Genomic DNA, 17,571 nt, shown 5'->3' with positions numbered 1-17,571 from the left:
CCAACAAACTTCAAGGGTGTTTGACACCTTTTCTGACTACGCGAAAACGTGGAAAAACAAAATCAATGCCGCTAAAACCCAGGCAATTATGTTCCTGCACAGGCAATCCTCCAATCTAAAACCAGCTCCCTCCTGCACAGTAGTCATGGACGGCTCAAGGGTCGAGTAATCTACAGAAGTAATTTATCTCGGGATGTTGTTTGATGAAAAGCTCCTATTCAGCTCGCACATAGGAAAGCTGTTAGTTAAGTGTTCAAGCTTAGTTAGGTGTCTGTATCTGCTCATTTGTCGCAGATCTCGTCTCTCTATGGTGAACAAACTGGCCGTCTACAAACAAATCATTGCATCTGCAATTTTCTACGCTGGCTGCTCCGGTGTGGGAATCAAGTGCACAGACTCACAGGAACAATGTCCAGGTGGCACAACACAGAGTGCTGAGGATGATCCTCGCTCGCCGCTACGACACAAGGATAACAGTGCTTCACCAGGAAGCGGATATCCCAAGAATAGATTTTTAAATTACCGACATCACGACTAGATTTGTGCAGAAATGCAACATTTCAGAACATGCTTTGTAAAGTGTTAATAGTAGTTTAAGATTAGTTGTAGGCTGAAAAAAGTAGTTTTTTAGAAGTAGTATTCATTTACCGCTAGAAGCGATTTTTTGACATCACTGTCACGGTTAAGTGACAAGTTGTCACTCACGGTGAAGTGATTACCATTTGATTTACACGGCAATCACTTCACCGTGAGTGACAACTAGTGACTTCAATTCGTTTTCACCGTGAAATGACACCCGTTATTTATTTATTTGAGAGGGAAAAGTTCACTTCAGAAGGACCAACCTTGCCCCTTCTAAAGTGAGTGGAAAACCTCTTCTTTTCGCATCAACATAAAATCCTATAGATATATGTATATATACAGCAATTCCATAGAAAAAAGTTATAGTGGGTCTCAGAATTTCATGAAAATTGGTATAGTTCTTCCTTATCAAAAAATATTAGACTCGTATTTTTTATTGCGCCATTAGGGTGACCATTTCCGTGTTAAGGTGGTCCAAAAAATCATTTTTTTCAAAAATGTCTTTTTTCAAAAATTTTTAACTTCTGAACCTCTTGACCGATTTTTACGATTGACCCTTCAAATGAAAGATGTTTTAATGTAGTTTAAAGAAAAATTATGAAACACTCAGAGATATTTGATCTTGTAGGAAAAAATATGTTACAAATGCTTTTTCTTGATTTTCACTGCGAGGGTCTTCAACAACTTCTTATTTTAGTATTTTTAATTGAAAGATCATTTAATTTTACATAACTTATCAAAAAATTAGCGATGTCGGAGAAGCAGTTTTGGAGATACAATTTTTTAAAATAAAAAATTATTGTTCCGCAATCTATGCACCACACGTGCATGGAAACGATGAAGACGCAAGGTAGTTCACAATGCGTCTCCATCGAGTCACAGCAGCTGTGACTAATGAAATCTATGAGTAACTTACAAGCTTAAAACTATGGAATGACTGTGTCCCCGAAATTTGGTTCACATGTATATAACGGTTTTTCAATTTTCTTTCCATTTTATTGTAATCGGATTCCGAAAAAAACTGATAGTGTATTTTTGAATCTGGCTTAGAAATAGCCCATGAGTAAAGTTCTTGGGCCGTTGTTATATGGTGGCCTTGCAAACTCGCTTTCGCAGCGTTTCGTTTTAATACTCCTCCCAAAGCATCACAAGGGCCCTTTCCATGAAAAGTTGCGAAAAAATTCCACTCGGCAGGAATGCCAAAATCTTTTTGCATGTTGCATAAATTAAAAGCGGTCATCTTATTTTTATATTGGCTTCCTGATCCATCTGAGAAAAAGTAAATCTGTTGTAAGCTTGGCAATTTACATTTTATGAACGCTAGACAATGCGTAAGAAATAAACGAACTGCGACATGATTATGTTTAGTGAAATCAGCAATTGCAATTCAAATCGTTAGATTCTTCGTCTTTAAAATAAATAGCACAAGGGTGAATAGTACATTGGGCGTTCGCCCAATGAAAGCCTTGAACTGCATCCTGCACAACGAAAGAATAATTCTCCGAAAAATCACAGATTATGATGCATTCTGTAGCTTTCAAATTGCTTTTGACGTGTTTCATGTAATTTGCCTGTTGCTCAGCTATAAAGCTATGCGGCAATAAATTGAATATTTTTTCTAAAAAAGTATCAATAAATTCCTGTGTGTCCATTTCAACTAAGTCCATAATGCATCTCTCTACTTGACGCCATTGTTTGAATTGTATTGATTCAACATGTCCGTTACTAAGAATACACACTTAGAAATACCTAATCTTACACGTGACGGAATCCATCTTTGACATAAAGGATGAGACGTAAACAAACATGTTATGTAAAATTAAGTGCTCCGAGACTGAAAAGTTAGAAAGTACGTTTGATTGAGCTGAATTTTATGACTATTATGACTCAATTTTATGTCAAAATTGACGCTCGTATATGTCAGTCTCAGAGCACCTAAATTTACATCAATTTTTTTAAGTGTGTAGTCATTAGTTCTGTGGCCAAAATTTGCATTCCTGAACAATTTTTGCAACACTGCAGCCAGCATTGTTCACTTGGATTTTGACAAATTATTTTTTTAAACAAATCGTGATAGGAATCAACACCATCTGGGAGTGATTGTCTGCTTTGTAGTGTTTTAAAAATAAGTTTAACGTTCTGATGATATATACAAACGCATACGGTATGCGTGCCACTTGTCACTGCCAAAATGCAGTGTTTCGGACGGTTACTGGCGAACATGGAAAATCCTATTTTAATATCAGGATATGTATTTTTAAAGATGGAGTATGCCTCCTGCAAGTTACACAAAACTAATCTTCTTTGTACGTAGATTTCGCCTTCATAATTTTTAGATATTAAATAATCCCTTTTCCCCGGACAAACACGACTTATATCGTCACTATTGTAAAAATCACGAACAAGCATTATCGTTGGTTCTCCTAATGAAGCTCTGCTTAACCTCTTTACAGGCACCGACATTATTCCTTTCTCTTGCTGCAGTGCTTTTGCTTGGTTGGCCATATGTTGGGAAACATTGAACTCCTTCATAATTCTATATGTAGACCAACTTTTGGGAAGTGTGGTTAAAATCCTGTATCGCTCATTGCTGTCTCTTGTTTCTTTATATTTATCCTTAAGTTGTATAAGGAATTCATTTTCGTCCGACAAAGGTGCGTTGTAGGTGGTAACGATCGATTCAGAACTGGTTGTTTCCACTGATTCTGAAAATAAATATAAAAAATGTAAAAATATAAAAATTGATTATTAGAAAAAAAACATACAAATGATTTATTTTTTATTATTTACCTTGGCAGGGAAAAGGAACCATTCTGGACGGTCCCGCAACGGAAATTGATTCAATGCTGGTTGCTTCGATGGACTCTGAAAAATGATTGCAAAAAAGAAGAGTTTAAGTTAGTAGTTAGAAGAAAAGAATTGAAATTTAAAGAAGAATCACATGAATTTTTAAATAACGTACCTGCAGCAGTGATTCTGGATGGTACTGCAACGGCTTCTTCGGTCACGGCATCATTGGGTTCATATAGTTTGTGGTAGCATCGTTGACAAATGAAGGAGCTACTCTCATCTATTTTAATCTTTTTTTCCACTGCATAATCGTACAATTTATTGGTGATTTTTCTGGCACATGAACTCAACATCCAAACATCACACATTGAACACTTACTTTTCATTTTTAGATATTCTTCAATTCAACTGTTCTAGTAGGAAACTTTGATTTCTAACTGATCATTTCTTTCATAACATTCGTTGTTTTATGTGAAGCATTATATCGTACCTACGAGTGAGTGATATACCTACGAGTCTAAGCTGTAACTCATAGGTATATCACCTGTTCGTAAGCAATGACGTCACTTCAAACAGCTGTTTCAGGTAAATAGATGAATATTGCGAATAAATACAAACACCACCAAACATTTCCAAATGTCACTAACACCGCGAAGCCTATTGGGCTGGAGCTTATGTAAATATGTGATATACCTATGAGGTACAGCTTGGACTCTTAGGTACCGATGCAACATGCAAAATTTTTTTGGCATTGCTGCCGTGTGGCATTTTTTCGCAACTTGTCATGGAAAAGGCCCTATGGGAGGAGTATTGAAACGAAACGCTTTAAAATTTGAGTATACGAAGGGAAAGGTAGGATCTGCAATGTTTAAAACTTGGTCTACGTGGTTTATGGACTGAATGTTGCACCCAGCTTGTAAGTTACTCATAGATTTCATTAGTCACAGCTGCTGTGACTCGATGGAGACGCATTGTGAACTACCTTGCGACTTCATCGTTTCCATGCACGTGTGGTGCATATATTGCGGAACAATAATTTTTTATTTTAAAAAAATTGTATCTCCAAAACTCCGACATCGCTAATTTTTTGATATGTTATGTAAAATTAAATGATCTTTCAATTAAAAATACTAAAATAAGAAGTTGTTGAAGACCCTCGCAGTAAAAATCAAGAAAAAGCATTTGTAACATATTTTTTTCCTACAAAATCAAATATCTCTGAGTGTTTCATAATTTTTCTTAAAACTACATCTTTCATTTGAAGGGTCAATTGTAAAAATCGGTTAAGAGGTTCAGAAGTTATAAATTTTTGAAAAAAGACATTTTTGAAAAAAAAAATGATTTTTTGGACCACCCTAACATGGAAATGGTCACCCTAATGGCGCAATAAAAAAATACGAGTCTAATATTTTTTGATAAGGAAGAACTATACCAATTTTCATGAAATTCTGAGACCCACTATAACTTTTTTCTATGGAATTGCTGTATATATATATATATTGAGCTACGATTTTTTTGAAATTATCATGTTTCGAAATTTCGCTCATTATTCCAATACGACTAGATTACCTTGCGTCTCCATTGGTACATATAGCTGACATAGTCACATAATCCATATCAATTTTCTGCTTCTGCAGGCTTGTTTATTCAAAGTGAATACTTCACCAAGTAAATAGCTACCTAGACAGAGCACATGCTAAAATCATACGGAAAACTTGGTAGGTAAGGTGTTCGTTCGTAGGTACAATGCATGGTGGTATATTTAAGGATGAACTTAGAAGTGAAATAATTAGTAAGGAAACAAAAACTCTGTTAATCCAAAGATATTCTGTACAGCCAGTGTTTTACAAACGATGAATTTTAAGTGCAGAAATGGTTACCATCCTGACCGATGGAAATATGGAATCCTTAAAATTTAAACAATGGCGTCAAGCTGACCGTTGTATCATGGATTTAGTGGAGTTGGAAACTCAAGAGTTTATAGACATGTTTTTGGAAAAGTTATCCGATTTATCACCACATAATTTCATAGCTGAACAACAAGGTAAATACTAGAAATATGTCAAAAGTAACTTGAAAGTAACGGAATGTATAATAATATGTGATTTTTCTGAAAACTTTTCATTTGTTGTCTTGTACAAGGATTTCATTGGGTAAACGCACAGTGCACTATACATCCATTTGCTATTTATTATAGTGATGATCATACCAAAGATTTAATGTTTACTAGTTTGACTGCAATCGCGGAGTTTACCAAGCACAACCATGTTTCAGTTCGATTATTCGTAGTTAATTGTATAAATTTCAGCCTTAAGAAAATTCACTTTTTCTCAGATGGATCAGGCAGTCAGTACAAAAATAAGATGACAGCTTTTAATTTGTGCCATTTGAAAAAGGATTTTGGTACAGATGCGGAGTGTAACTTTTTCGCCACATGCCACGGTAAAGGTCCATGTGATGCTTTGGGAGGAGTCTTGAAACGAAATGCTGCTAAAGCAAGTTTGCAGGGGCATCTCATTACAACTGCTAAAAAGCTTTATACATGGGCAATTTCTAAAATCGATTCGAAAATGCACTATGGCTTTTTTTCAGACGCAGATCATAAAGCGATGGAAAGAAAACTTAAAACTCGTTATAATCGTGTCAAACAAATTTGAATTGAAACAAACAGAAAATGAAAATTATATTATTGTGAAACGATTCTCGTTCTCAGAAGAAGAACATTCTGTGAAACTTTCAAAGTATCTTTAAGCATGTTTTATGTCTACAAATAAAAATAAAAAATAAAAAATTAATGGATTTTATTTCAAAACAAATAAACAAAGCCATGTGCATAGTTGGAAACCATAAGATTGTCTTATCAAAGCAATGATTCTTATTCAAATATGGACTAGATATGGAGTTCCAAACAGTCCGTGAAAAATGTACCACCCAAATTTAATATAAATATATTCTTTTTGAATTCCTATGCTATGAATCACTGTAGTAATTATTATTTACACAAAACGCAAAAGCAATCAATAACATTCGGTGTCTGGTAGTCGAGCAACGCGAACGCATCGGGAAATCTCTCCTGAAAATTACGATTTCGGCGGGTTCAATCAAGTGAAAACAGTGCTATTTGGTGAAAATTGGCAAAATCTTATTTGCAGAAGAAGTGGAAGTGTCTTGCTATCACTGCGAGGAAGAAATTTAATTCACGGTCAGTAATTGAAAAAATAAAAGTGTAGCACAGTGCGGAAACGAGCGTACTTATGCACGTTTTTTTTTTAATTTTTTTTCTTTTTTGTGAGGTATCTGGCTGGTGCCACCCAGTGGCCTAAAGAATATGTAGGGAGGTAAAATTTCCTTCTTGACGAAATAAGGCAGAAGTGGATAACCTGTGAAGTGTTTATTTTGTTACAAATTGGCGAAATTTTCTAAATTTTTCGGGCACCATTTTGACGGCGATAGAATTCTCTCAAAGGAGGGGAAAACAGGAAAAACCGGAGTGAGTGATTTACAACGTTCGCCCCGTACAACCTGGGGCATGAAGTAGTTCGCCTCCTCGTGGTGTGCCCTGGAAACGTTAATTATCGAACCCAAGGGAGAGATATTGCGGCTAAACGAACTACCGCAGAGTAGGGACGCTGGAACCCCATCCAGCTCGTCCCAGGAGGTTTAGAAGCCCTGCACAAACCCTCGTTGTGGAAAGGCAGGAGTGACGCCGGGTTCTTAGAGTGCTTAGCACACGCAGCTGGTAAGCGGTCACAACTGTCCTAAGCTGCCCTGTTGGACAGTTGGCTGGCTATCACGTCTGCTCTAGAACCCAGGCGAACAACGAACAGCGAACAACAAGAGGAAGGCCCTGCACAGCTGCTCACTGTGCAGTAGCGAGTGTCACGTCGGACACAACACCTAGTGATGCGCCATAGCGCAACCCGAGATGTTTTTAAGACAGGTGGGCAGGAACTCACGGTCTCCCAGTGTTGGAGAGTTCTTTGCCCTTAATGTTCACGAAAAGTTCACTAATTTGCCATACAGAAATTCAAAACAAAAATTTTTATCTGTGGATTTGGACAGTTTTTGACCTGTTTCATACGACCGAAAGGTGTATGCTGGTCACAAATGCCATCCAAACTGATTTCCAACGCAATTAATCAATCTTTGATGTGAATTTCGCTAAGAAACACGAGGAGCATTTCTTATAGCAAAACTTGCCATAACAAAATGGGCGGTTCATTTTAGTAAACAAACTAACACTTCTTCCGACTGTGTCACCTCTCTTACTCGCCTAGCACACGGCTAGCAGTGTTCGAATGGTTCTAGTTCTAGCGGTGCTTGCGCTGCGTAGAGATTCTGGAGCGGAGAGGGCCGATATAACGAGAGGGGAAGTACGTGTATCAGACAAAGAGAACACTCTCAGTGGAACCAACTTCTCTAGGCTGGAGCTTAGGAATACAGATATAAGGCATTCTCTGCGAGTTTTCTGTATGGGAAAGCGAAAAACGTGCACTGAGGCAAATTAAGAATTTATAAGGCTCGAATTATGAACGACACATATGAATTTCATAAGCACGACTTATGAAAATTTTTCGTCTTACATGAGATAGCTCTTCTACGCCATTAGTCATTCCATTTTCCCAAGCGTTGACGGACGAGTGGTCCAGACACAGGACTCGTTATCTCAACGTCCATGGTCCGGTTCCAGTCTGCTCGGTTTTATTTTTTTTTGTCGATATTATTTTTCATAAGGCAAATCAATGAAATTCATACCGATTTCTTGTGGCTAAAATTCATAAGTGGTTCTTATGGAATTTTTACGTTCTTTTGCCTCAGTGTGAGAATGAATGTATGGAATGGAAGCGAATTGAGTATCTAGGGTAAGTTACGTTTACTGGACTATTTGGATTACTAGGAATTATGGTAAGTGATTTGAGTTTAATCTTACGCTGTTTCTTTTATAATATTTTTCGGCTGCATTGGCCGGATTAGCGCTGGCACTCTGCCTCCCGGACGTTTATACGTGTGTGATTGGTTTGCTTGCAAAAAAAAAGTGTTTTCGAACGAAATTGTTTTGTGTCCCGGGCGTGATAATTTGATTTGAACGGCGCTGATCTATTGTTAGGGGTTTACTATGTGCATTGCTTTGGTGCACAGAGTGATTAGAAAAAGAAAAGTCCCGTCTTGGCTTGCGGCCGGAGTGGACGCGACGGGACCAATTGAAGAGAATCTTATTATTTTTTTTATTAACGTCATGTATGAGTAGAATTTAATGAGGGAATTGGCGCTTTTTCGTGGCTTTTTGGTTTCCAGGTTTGGAGGATCGTTGGTGGTAGAGGCTTGTTCTTGTGTGGGTTTAAGTTTGAATGGATCCCGGGTCCTTTTTTATTATTATTATATATTCAATGATAAATATTTAAAACAGGATCAAAACAAACTGGAAGAAGCAAAGTAACATTGTTTGATTTTCTCTAATGTATGTATACCGTTTATAGTGCAATTAACCATTCTATTTTTCCTTTCCAGGAGACAAAATTACATTACTTGTTGCGACCGCAGCCACAACGAACCACCATCGGGAAAGTTTCAGTGTAGTTAGCTACGCCGCACCCCTTAAATAGCAACAGACCTTGCAGTACAACTAACACTACTAAACTAATAAAAGTTACCTACCATAAAATTAATATCTATTGCTACTAAATGTCATGCAGTATTACTTGGCAAAATTGAACGTAGAAGTGGAGTGGTAAGACTTATGGTCATTAACAATAGTAAAAAATAATAATTATGTCTACTTAGATCTACAGAGAAAGCTAAATTACGTCTAAAACTTATTGTTACTTAAATCTACAGAGAACTATTCCTAAAGTTAATTCAATACGCTACGACAGGTAAACTGATACACATTGTGAAATTGTGAAACATAAAAAAACAATGATTAACTATTGCAGCATACATTGCGGTACCGTACGCGCTAAACCAGCACTAACTAATTACTTCCCAAGCAACACAGAAAACATCTCAATTATTTTATTTTTCTTTTTAAGTTGCCCAGAAATCCCTTAAATGGTACAGGGAATACATCTTGATACGACAAAGTTTCAACTTTGTTGCTTCATTTACTTTAGGTCACAATAATGAAACTCAATTGTTTTAATGTACTGCTTAGATGACCTGTCAAATAATGCCTCAAATGGGAGGAGCAAACATGTTACACTCAAATTGGTATGAAGTTATATGCTACGTGATATTGTATGAAACACTTGAGCAACAAATCTAACTTGTGTTGTGTTTGTTGAATGGGAGTTCCATAAAACATTATGTTTCTTAAAACTTTGGTGCAACAGAGTGTGAACTATATGTTTTTGTACCTATTGAGCAACTGTTTCGAAATGTTACTAAAAAGTTGACGAACCAAGATGTGTTGAAGAACCTATTTGCAATCTTGTTCCAATTAAGCGTATTAATCTATAAGTTTTCAAACTTCGTTTTGCAACCAACTGAATCAAGTTGTCACTGTAAAGGTTTGTTGTAACCATCTAGTATCTACCATGGCTCAAATATGTCTTGTCACTTTGATGTTGTAAAATATTTTTGGACAACATTGGCAAAAGCGGAGAAATCGTAATGCATGTGCTAACATCTGCATAAGAAATGGAAGACCACGACGAGGACGATAGGATTACGGGTGGCGGGGGACGATGGTGACTAAAGACGATGCCAACAGCGGCTGGCCTGGCCGTAGTCTCTCAACCAAGCGGGTGTTCCAAAAGGCTAAATAGAACGGTGAGAAGCCTGAGGTGACGATAGATTGGTTGTTGGGGGCAGCAAATATATTGATACCGCCGAACGGAGATGTGGCCGTTGAAGATCCGTTAGAGACGGAGCTCGTATTTGCCGAAACTGCTGGCGAACTGGAAACAGCACCAAATAGCGGCTTATAATGCCGAAACCTGATGACTGCTGGCGGAGGAGCTGCACCGATGCCACTACCACTCTATGTCACATTGCTACTAACAAGTGACGTTTAAAGCACGCACATACTCAACAAATTCTATGATTGTTCAAACTACGCATTTGCTACTTAATTTCAACATAACTGGAACATGGATACCATCGATAATACGTAATGGTGCAGTTATGTTGACAAACCGTTGCGGTGTTGTTGCAGTTCAATATGAATCATTAATTTTAATATCCACTCATCTGCAACGTAAAAAATACTTGTTGTAAACTTTTCATGATGTCTTGAAAAATAGCTACGCTATTGTAACGTACTATTTAACATGTTTGCAACAGTTCAGTGAGCTGGATTATATCTGGACGAACCGTACACTACCGGCCGAAATTATGTAGCTATAATGGAAAATGTTCACAAATATTCCAAAGATTAAAAAAATAAATCAATTCAGAATTTTATACTTGTTAATGGTTATGAGAGGGCGTTTTGATTTGTGATCGGTGCAGGAAATTAAAGAACTATATTAAGTTCTCCATTTTGGTTGACCCTATTTTCTTATGGTGTAATGTTGTTCAGGTGAATGCTTTGATTTGTATTTTGTCAAAATTTCGATAGAAATCTTTGCTTTATATAAGCTATTTTTTAAAAGATCAGTGAATGATGACTAGATGATTATGAAAAGAAGTCTAACGGTTTTCGTACTCGACGTAGTGAAATCGCTTTAATTCTCGTTCAATAAACTGGGAGTTTAAATCCTTAGGGTTTGAAGTATGAATTCTAAGCGTTGAAATATCGATCCCATTTACTGATTATTTGATAGTAATATTATGATCGACCAAGGGTTAAAAAAGCAAGGATTTATGTATTGACCACAAATTGATGATTCGCAGCAGCTAGCTGGTATATTTATTTGGAGTTGAATTTTTGTTTCTTGTTTCCGAGAGTCATACGAGTCCCACATCTGATCTCCAACAACCGTTTTGGAATCTGTAACCGCTCAAGTTTTTAATTTTGTTTTTTTTTAGAGAATATTGGTGGGTAATTAAATTTTTTTCAGACATCATCGCACAAAGATGGACTCAAAGCCGCAGAAAATCAACCTTTCGGTTTTTTTGGGAGTCCAACTTTCTTCGACGAGATCCACAAATTTAGTAATGGAATGGGGGGAGAGGAGGGTTGACATTTTCATTAATAAAATTTAGTAGGTGTAAAACCTAATTTTATCTTAAGCGATTTAATGCCAAAACACCTCCAAATAAATTAAATGTGCAAATGCATGTACCCAAATCGATATCTAACGATCTTCTGAACATTTTAAAATCTTAGAAAGACTTTCGGGGGAAGGGTTGCAAACAGCAAATTTTACAGAGTCTTACAAGGACGGGAGGGGGATTTAATGATCATTCAAAAACCCTTACATAATTTGTGGATGGTTTCCTATTAGAAAAATCAAAACGCACTGAAAAAAAATCGAACCGGTAAACTTTCGTTTGATTTTCAAACCCCCAAAATCAAAAAAATTACACTATTTCAGTTCATAATATTTTCAGAATCAAAAGATTATTTTAAATACTGCAATGCTCATCAAAAATTGAGACTTTTGCGGTTCTATTGCAATGGATAGATAGAAATATTCTGTTCAAAAATGACGAAATTATGAAAGTTTTATCATTTTTCAGTATCAGACAGTGGGGGTTTGCGGCTATTTTAATTTGTTTTTATTTCATTTATTTATTTACTTATTGATTGTTTGATTTTTGAAATTGATAAAAATTAATACCATTTATTTTATTTAAAATATATGTTTAAGTTTATATATATATGCATAAAATACTTCTTGCATCTTTCTCTGCATAAAAAAAACGCTTATTTGGTTTAAAAAAGCTGATCACTTAATAGGCCTTGATTGATTGTTACTTGTAAAGTATTTATTTTAAATTAACTATGCTGATTAGAATTTAGGTTTGCGGGGACTTCATGAAATAGGGGTCTAGTAAGTGTGTTTTAGTTGCCCACTGATGTGACGGGGTGTGGCATCTACCAGCTTGTCAAAATATCTTGTGGGTGATCGGCTCACAACAGAGCGCTGCGTTGCCTTACAGAGATGAAAAAGTCCCTGGGTACATTATGTAGAGTGACCACTGACCATATCATTGATATTGCTTTTATTAAACATGACTTTGAGTTTTAAGAACTCATCATCATGCTTATTTAATTCGGTTAGAATGAAACCAAAAATTAATCACATTCGCAAACACAACCGCACATACAAATAAATATGGTTGTACTGAACACGTTGACCCGCAATGTACACAATTAGAATGCTGTAGGTAAGACTGGCAGCCATATGTAATCCACCAGAAATAATCATAATAAACTTATTTTGCAATTTATTTATGTTCACACCTTATTAACATAAAAACATTAAATACTTATTACAGCTCTAATGTTTTCCAATAGTTTGAATATAAATATTATTATTATACAGATCAATTTTTATTTCGACATATTTTCAAGCTGCAAATTTGTGGCATCAATTTATAAGTTTTTGAAGGCGTATATATTTAATCGAAGCAAAATGTGTAATTTCACTATAAAACCAGATGCGTTTGAAAAAAAAGACTAGTTATCAATATTTTAAAGCAATTAATATAATACTTTTATTCAATGTCTTTTTCTACGATTGTCATCTCTGATTTTGCAGTCTGAATAAAAACATCAGTATGCTTTTTCCGCATCACCTCATAAAAATATCCAATACATTTATGTGGTTTACTTGAATGTCATTTACATGTATTCGAAAACATCACAGTACTGTTTTAAATATTTCAGGGAAACACTGCAGTTAAGTCAGTTAAAACCTCATTTACAACTTGTGTCATTCAAATATCATGTTACATGCATCTTATTTGCAACACCTTATGCCACAAACATAAGTTGCAAAGAGACTCCACCTTCTGCGCTTTTTAAGGTACAATGAAGTTTTATATACGGTGCGTTGTCCCTAATTTAGACCGTCTATTAGGGTGCTGCTTCATAATCGCCCAGTACTTCTCGATGGGGCGGAGCTCCGGAGTGTTGGGAGTGTTGAACATTTTCGGCACGAAATTGACCTTATTGTCCGCATACCACTTCAGCACGTCCTTGGAGTAGTGGCATGAGGCCAAATCCGGCCAGAAGATTGTTGGGACGTTGTGGGCCTTCAGGAGAGGAAGCAGCCGCTTCTGGAGGCACTCTTTTATGTACACCTGTCCGTTCATCGTGTCCTGGGTCACGAAAGGTGTACTCCGCTTCCCGCACGTGCAGATGGCTTGCCAAACCAGGAATTTCTTCGCAAATTTGGACATCTTCTGAGTGCGGACATGCTCCGGAACGCTGAACTTATCCTTGGCCGTGAAAAACAGGTTGCCGGGGATCTGTTTGAAGTCGGCCTTCACATATGTTTCGTCGTCCATGATGCAGCATTCACCTTTCGTCAGCATGTTGAGGTACAACTTCCTGGCACGGGTTTTGGCGGACTTGTTCTGCTTCTCGTCGCGATTAGGGGCCTTTTGTACCTTGAACGTTCGAAGCCCAGCCTTAGTTTTGGCCTTCTGGACAAAACTTCGGCTTAGGTGCAGCTTCTTAGCCACATCCCTAACGGAGGCGTTCGGATTTCGGTTGAAGGCCCCAACTACGCGGTTGTGATTTTTGGTGTTGTACGGAATACTTTTTCCTTCACTTCTGGGCTTCCGATCGGTGGTCAACCGTTCCTCGAACCGCTTAATCACTCGCGACACCGTGTAATTCGCGATTCCCAACGTTTTAGCGATGGAACGATGCGAGAGATCCTTGTTCTCGTGATGAATGCGCAAGATTTTATCACGCACGAGCTGTTCTTTCGACTCCATTTCCGCGAGTTTTGATCACAGGACTTTAAAACTTGCAGGATGTAAATAATGCACTATGAACTAAATCCACCCAAATTTTCATTAAATTCTACCCAACGGTTAAAAAGTTAGAGCAATTTCATAGTGTGGCTATTTCATCGTGGACACCCTTTACATTAGGCCAATGTTTTTAATTTGTTTTACTTTTGCAGAGTTTTGCTATTTCAAGAATTATTCATTGATACTTGTTTTCATAAATCTTGTATGCTCAAATATCCTCGATTATGTAGCAAATGGATTCTTTATTTAAATTGTGGATAAATTAAATAGGTAAAGTTGACCAATGATTTATAAATAACAAAACTTGTTTATTTTTTATATTTTACATTTCACTACATAGGGGAATTTACGTATTCTCGTCAATCTAAGCAGCGTCCGAACTTCTTTTAGCGATTTCTCAGCGTCACACACATACATGACAGGTTTGTTTGTTGACATTTATCTGCTGCTTGCTGTTCTACCAATTCCAATCGACAGAATTGATCAAAACGGTTTGAACATGTTTTTACAACGCTCCAAACTTCTCAGGTGAGTGTGACTATTGTCGGCAGTCTCTTTTTCTTCGGCACCCTTTCCATTTGAACTGCGTGTTAACCAGCTGTTCTATTATCGGCAACTCGAAATCAGCCGTATTTTGTAGTGTGTATATTTCATTTAAAGAAATATATGGCATAACAGGATTGCACAGTCGTAAAAATGTAATCAGATTGAAGCTGAAAAGGTAAGGAATCGGCTTAATATATTCAGCGAATAGTTTTGATGGGAAAATACAGTGAAATTAACGTTTCAATTTCGGTTGCCGAAAACAGTCAATGGGTGCCGAAGCCGACATTTACCCTATATTATATAAATTATACATTGCATGCTATACTATTACTAATAGCTTAATATTTCAGTTACCCAAGCAAGTCATCAAAATTAATATGAAGCTGATGAAGCATAGGAAATAACAACATTTAATAAGACTATATTTTTCGTCCTTCACAATTTGTAGCATTATTGTTAGTATCAATCGAGCAAAATATATTTAATTTCCTTATTATCCTATATATTATTCCTTATTATCCTATACATTTCAGTGCTGCATCCACCTGCCATTGTCAGCTGAGGATGTATAGAGCTGCATCTTATTATATGTTAAATACTTCTTCATTGCAGTAGCAACTATATTATCCATATAAATGTATTGAATTATGTCATATTTTAATGTTCTGATATATTTCATTTCTCCATTGCATAAAAATATTATATAAATAAATACTGGGTTGGGAGGGAGCGTCAGGGTACATTCAAACTGAAACTGGACGATGGTATGATTGACAGCCGGAGTCTAGGAGGGAATAAACACTATCATTTTCTTTATCCTACCGATTCGATTGTGGTGGTGTGAATTCTACTCCAACAGTTTCAGGGCGATTGACGCGCCCTTCTTAACAAACCATCCAGTAGGAAGCTTAATAAGTATTGCGAATTGTGTTATTCGATTTGTTGGAGCGTACCGTTGGAAGGAGATTCTTAAATTCCCGTGGATTTCACGTAAGTGTCTCTGCTTACGGGTCCGCCCTTCCGTTTTTGGCCCTTCATACAGCGATATTGTGAATTCAGATCGGTAGCTCAAATTGATCTTGCTATTTGAGCTGAGCTGCATACAAGACAAGTCTTGAAGGGATGGTGGCTACCTTACATACATACATACAAAACGCAAAAGCAATCAATACATTTGATTCAAGTTTCTATGAATGTCATGGTAGTCTAGGATCAGAAATTGAAATAAGTAAGTAATGTAACCATGTTACATTCGATATGTATCAATGGCGACGCAGGGTAATCTAGTCGTATTGGAGTAATTAGCGAAATTTCTCTACATGATAATTTCAAAAAATCGTAGCTCAAAAGTGAAGACAAATACATCGCTGATTTTTTGATATGTTGTGAAGAAAAGCCTAAATTTTCAAAAAAAAAATGAAAAGTGTTACGCCCATTGTCTACAAACCATGAAAACCATAACAAACAAATACAATCAAAGTTCTTCTATACAAAACTCTAATTATTAAAATAAAAAGTATTTTTTTTTTTGAAAAGCATTCTTATTAACCTTTCATTTGATATTTTGATCATTCAAATCGGTTCAATGGTTCAAAAGTTGTAATTTTTAAAAAAAATGCCATTTTTGGAAAAATTAGTAAAAAATCGATTTTTTGGACCACCCTAACAGGAAAATGGTCACCCTAATGAGAAAATAAAAAAATACGGGTCTAATATTTGACAAGGAACAAAACTGCCAATTGCTACGAGATTCTGAGAACCACTATATCGTTTAGCTATGGAACGGCTGTAAATTTTTAAATGCCCAAACATATCACACAGTACGTTTGATCAATCTAAATCTTGATTTTTTTTTATGTAAATCCGAAGTTCAAATTTTCATATTCCTGAAATATTTCACTGCAAATTTTGGTCCGTAGACAAGAAACTATATTTACTGGTAACAAATCTTAATCAAGGGTCAAAGGAACACAGGTTGATTATTTGTAATTTCCTCGCGCTTGGGAAGTCTAGCATTGCCCGTGCTCCGTGCATAGCTGAGGCAAAAAATCACAGCAGTAAAAGGTAGGTACAGCTTTGGTATCATTGGAAACGCAAATTAATTCAGAGGTATTCTACAGCTGCCAAACTCCCTACATGCAGTTTGAATCCAACATGTCTTCGATTCCCACGTTCTGGTACAGAGGCATATTCTGATTCAATGGCATAATTAACTGGTTGCTTCGATATTCCATCAACATCAATGTTTCAAATTGTGCCTCAGTAATAGCCCCCGGATTTAATTATTGTTCGTTTCATTTTCCATCAGATGATTGATGCGCCGTATTTTCGAATTTTAAGTCATTTCAGGTGGGCTGGGGGGAGGGTGGTTCAATTTCATATGAACACACTCAGTGAACAGCAATGGAAGGTGAAAAAAGGAGCATGTAGATTGGGGAAGGTAGGGTAGATTAAGAGTTTGTTACTGTATAATAGGATTGCTAACTCTGCTGGGTGAAAAAAAAAGATGTTGAGTACGAAAGAGCCATGTATACCTCCCAACAAACATTTTCAGCTTTATAAACCGACTTTTTCAGCGTCATGCTGTAAAGTTGCTAACAAAATGGTTTTGAAAAGCGTTTTCTCAGCATTTTCACGAACAAGAATTGAATTGTTTCAGTCCTACTGAATAATTGAAGCCAATAAACGCAAATATCACATCTATACTGTTACTACGCCTATCGATTCGGCGAACCCCTCGACTTCCTGTGAGTGATGAGATGTGAGCAGCGGGACCCGTCA

The 17,571-nt window shown here is 36.7% G+C and overlaps 2 protein-coding genes across 2 annotated transcripts in view; both read right to left on the bottom strand.

Annotated features, from left to right (window-relative positions):
- Nucleotides 1–17,571, bottom strand: part of LOC135700600 (uncharacterized) — a 521,944-nt gene that overhangs the window by 420,043 nt on the left and 84,330 nt on the right. The window lies entirely within an intron of this gene.
- On the bottom strand, nt 2,250–3,489 carry LOC135700578 (uncharacterized; the record flags this gene model as incomplete). The annotated part of the gene is made up of 3 exons (XM_065221108.1): nt 3,373–3,489; nt 2,528–3,287; nt 2,250–2,307 (listed from the first exon to the last, which is right to left on the bottom strand). Coding segments are annotated over exons 1-3 (840 nt in total), but the record flags the coding sequence as incomplete, so codon positions are not given.

This window comes from Ochlerotatus camptorhynchus, unplaced genomic scaffold (assembly GCF_037179485.1).
Source record: "Ochlerotatus camptorhynchus isolate MF236.1 unplaced genomic scaffold, CSIRO-AGI_Acam_v1.1 ptg000139l, whole genome shotgun sequence".
NCBI lineage: Eukaryota > Metazoa > Arthropoda > Insecta > Diptera > Culicidae > Ochlerotatus > Ochlerotatus camptorhynchus.
This window is presented reverse-complemented; position numbering and strand designations above follow the sequence as displayed.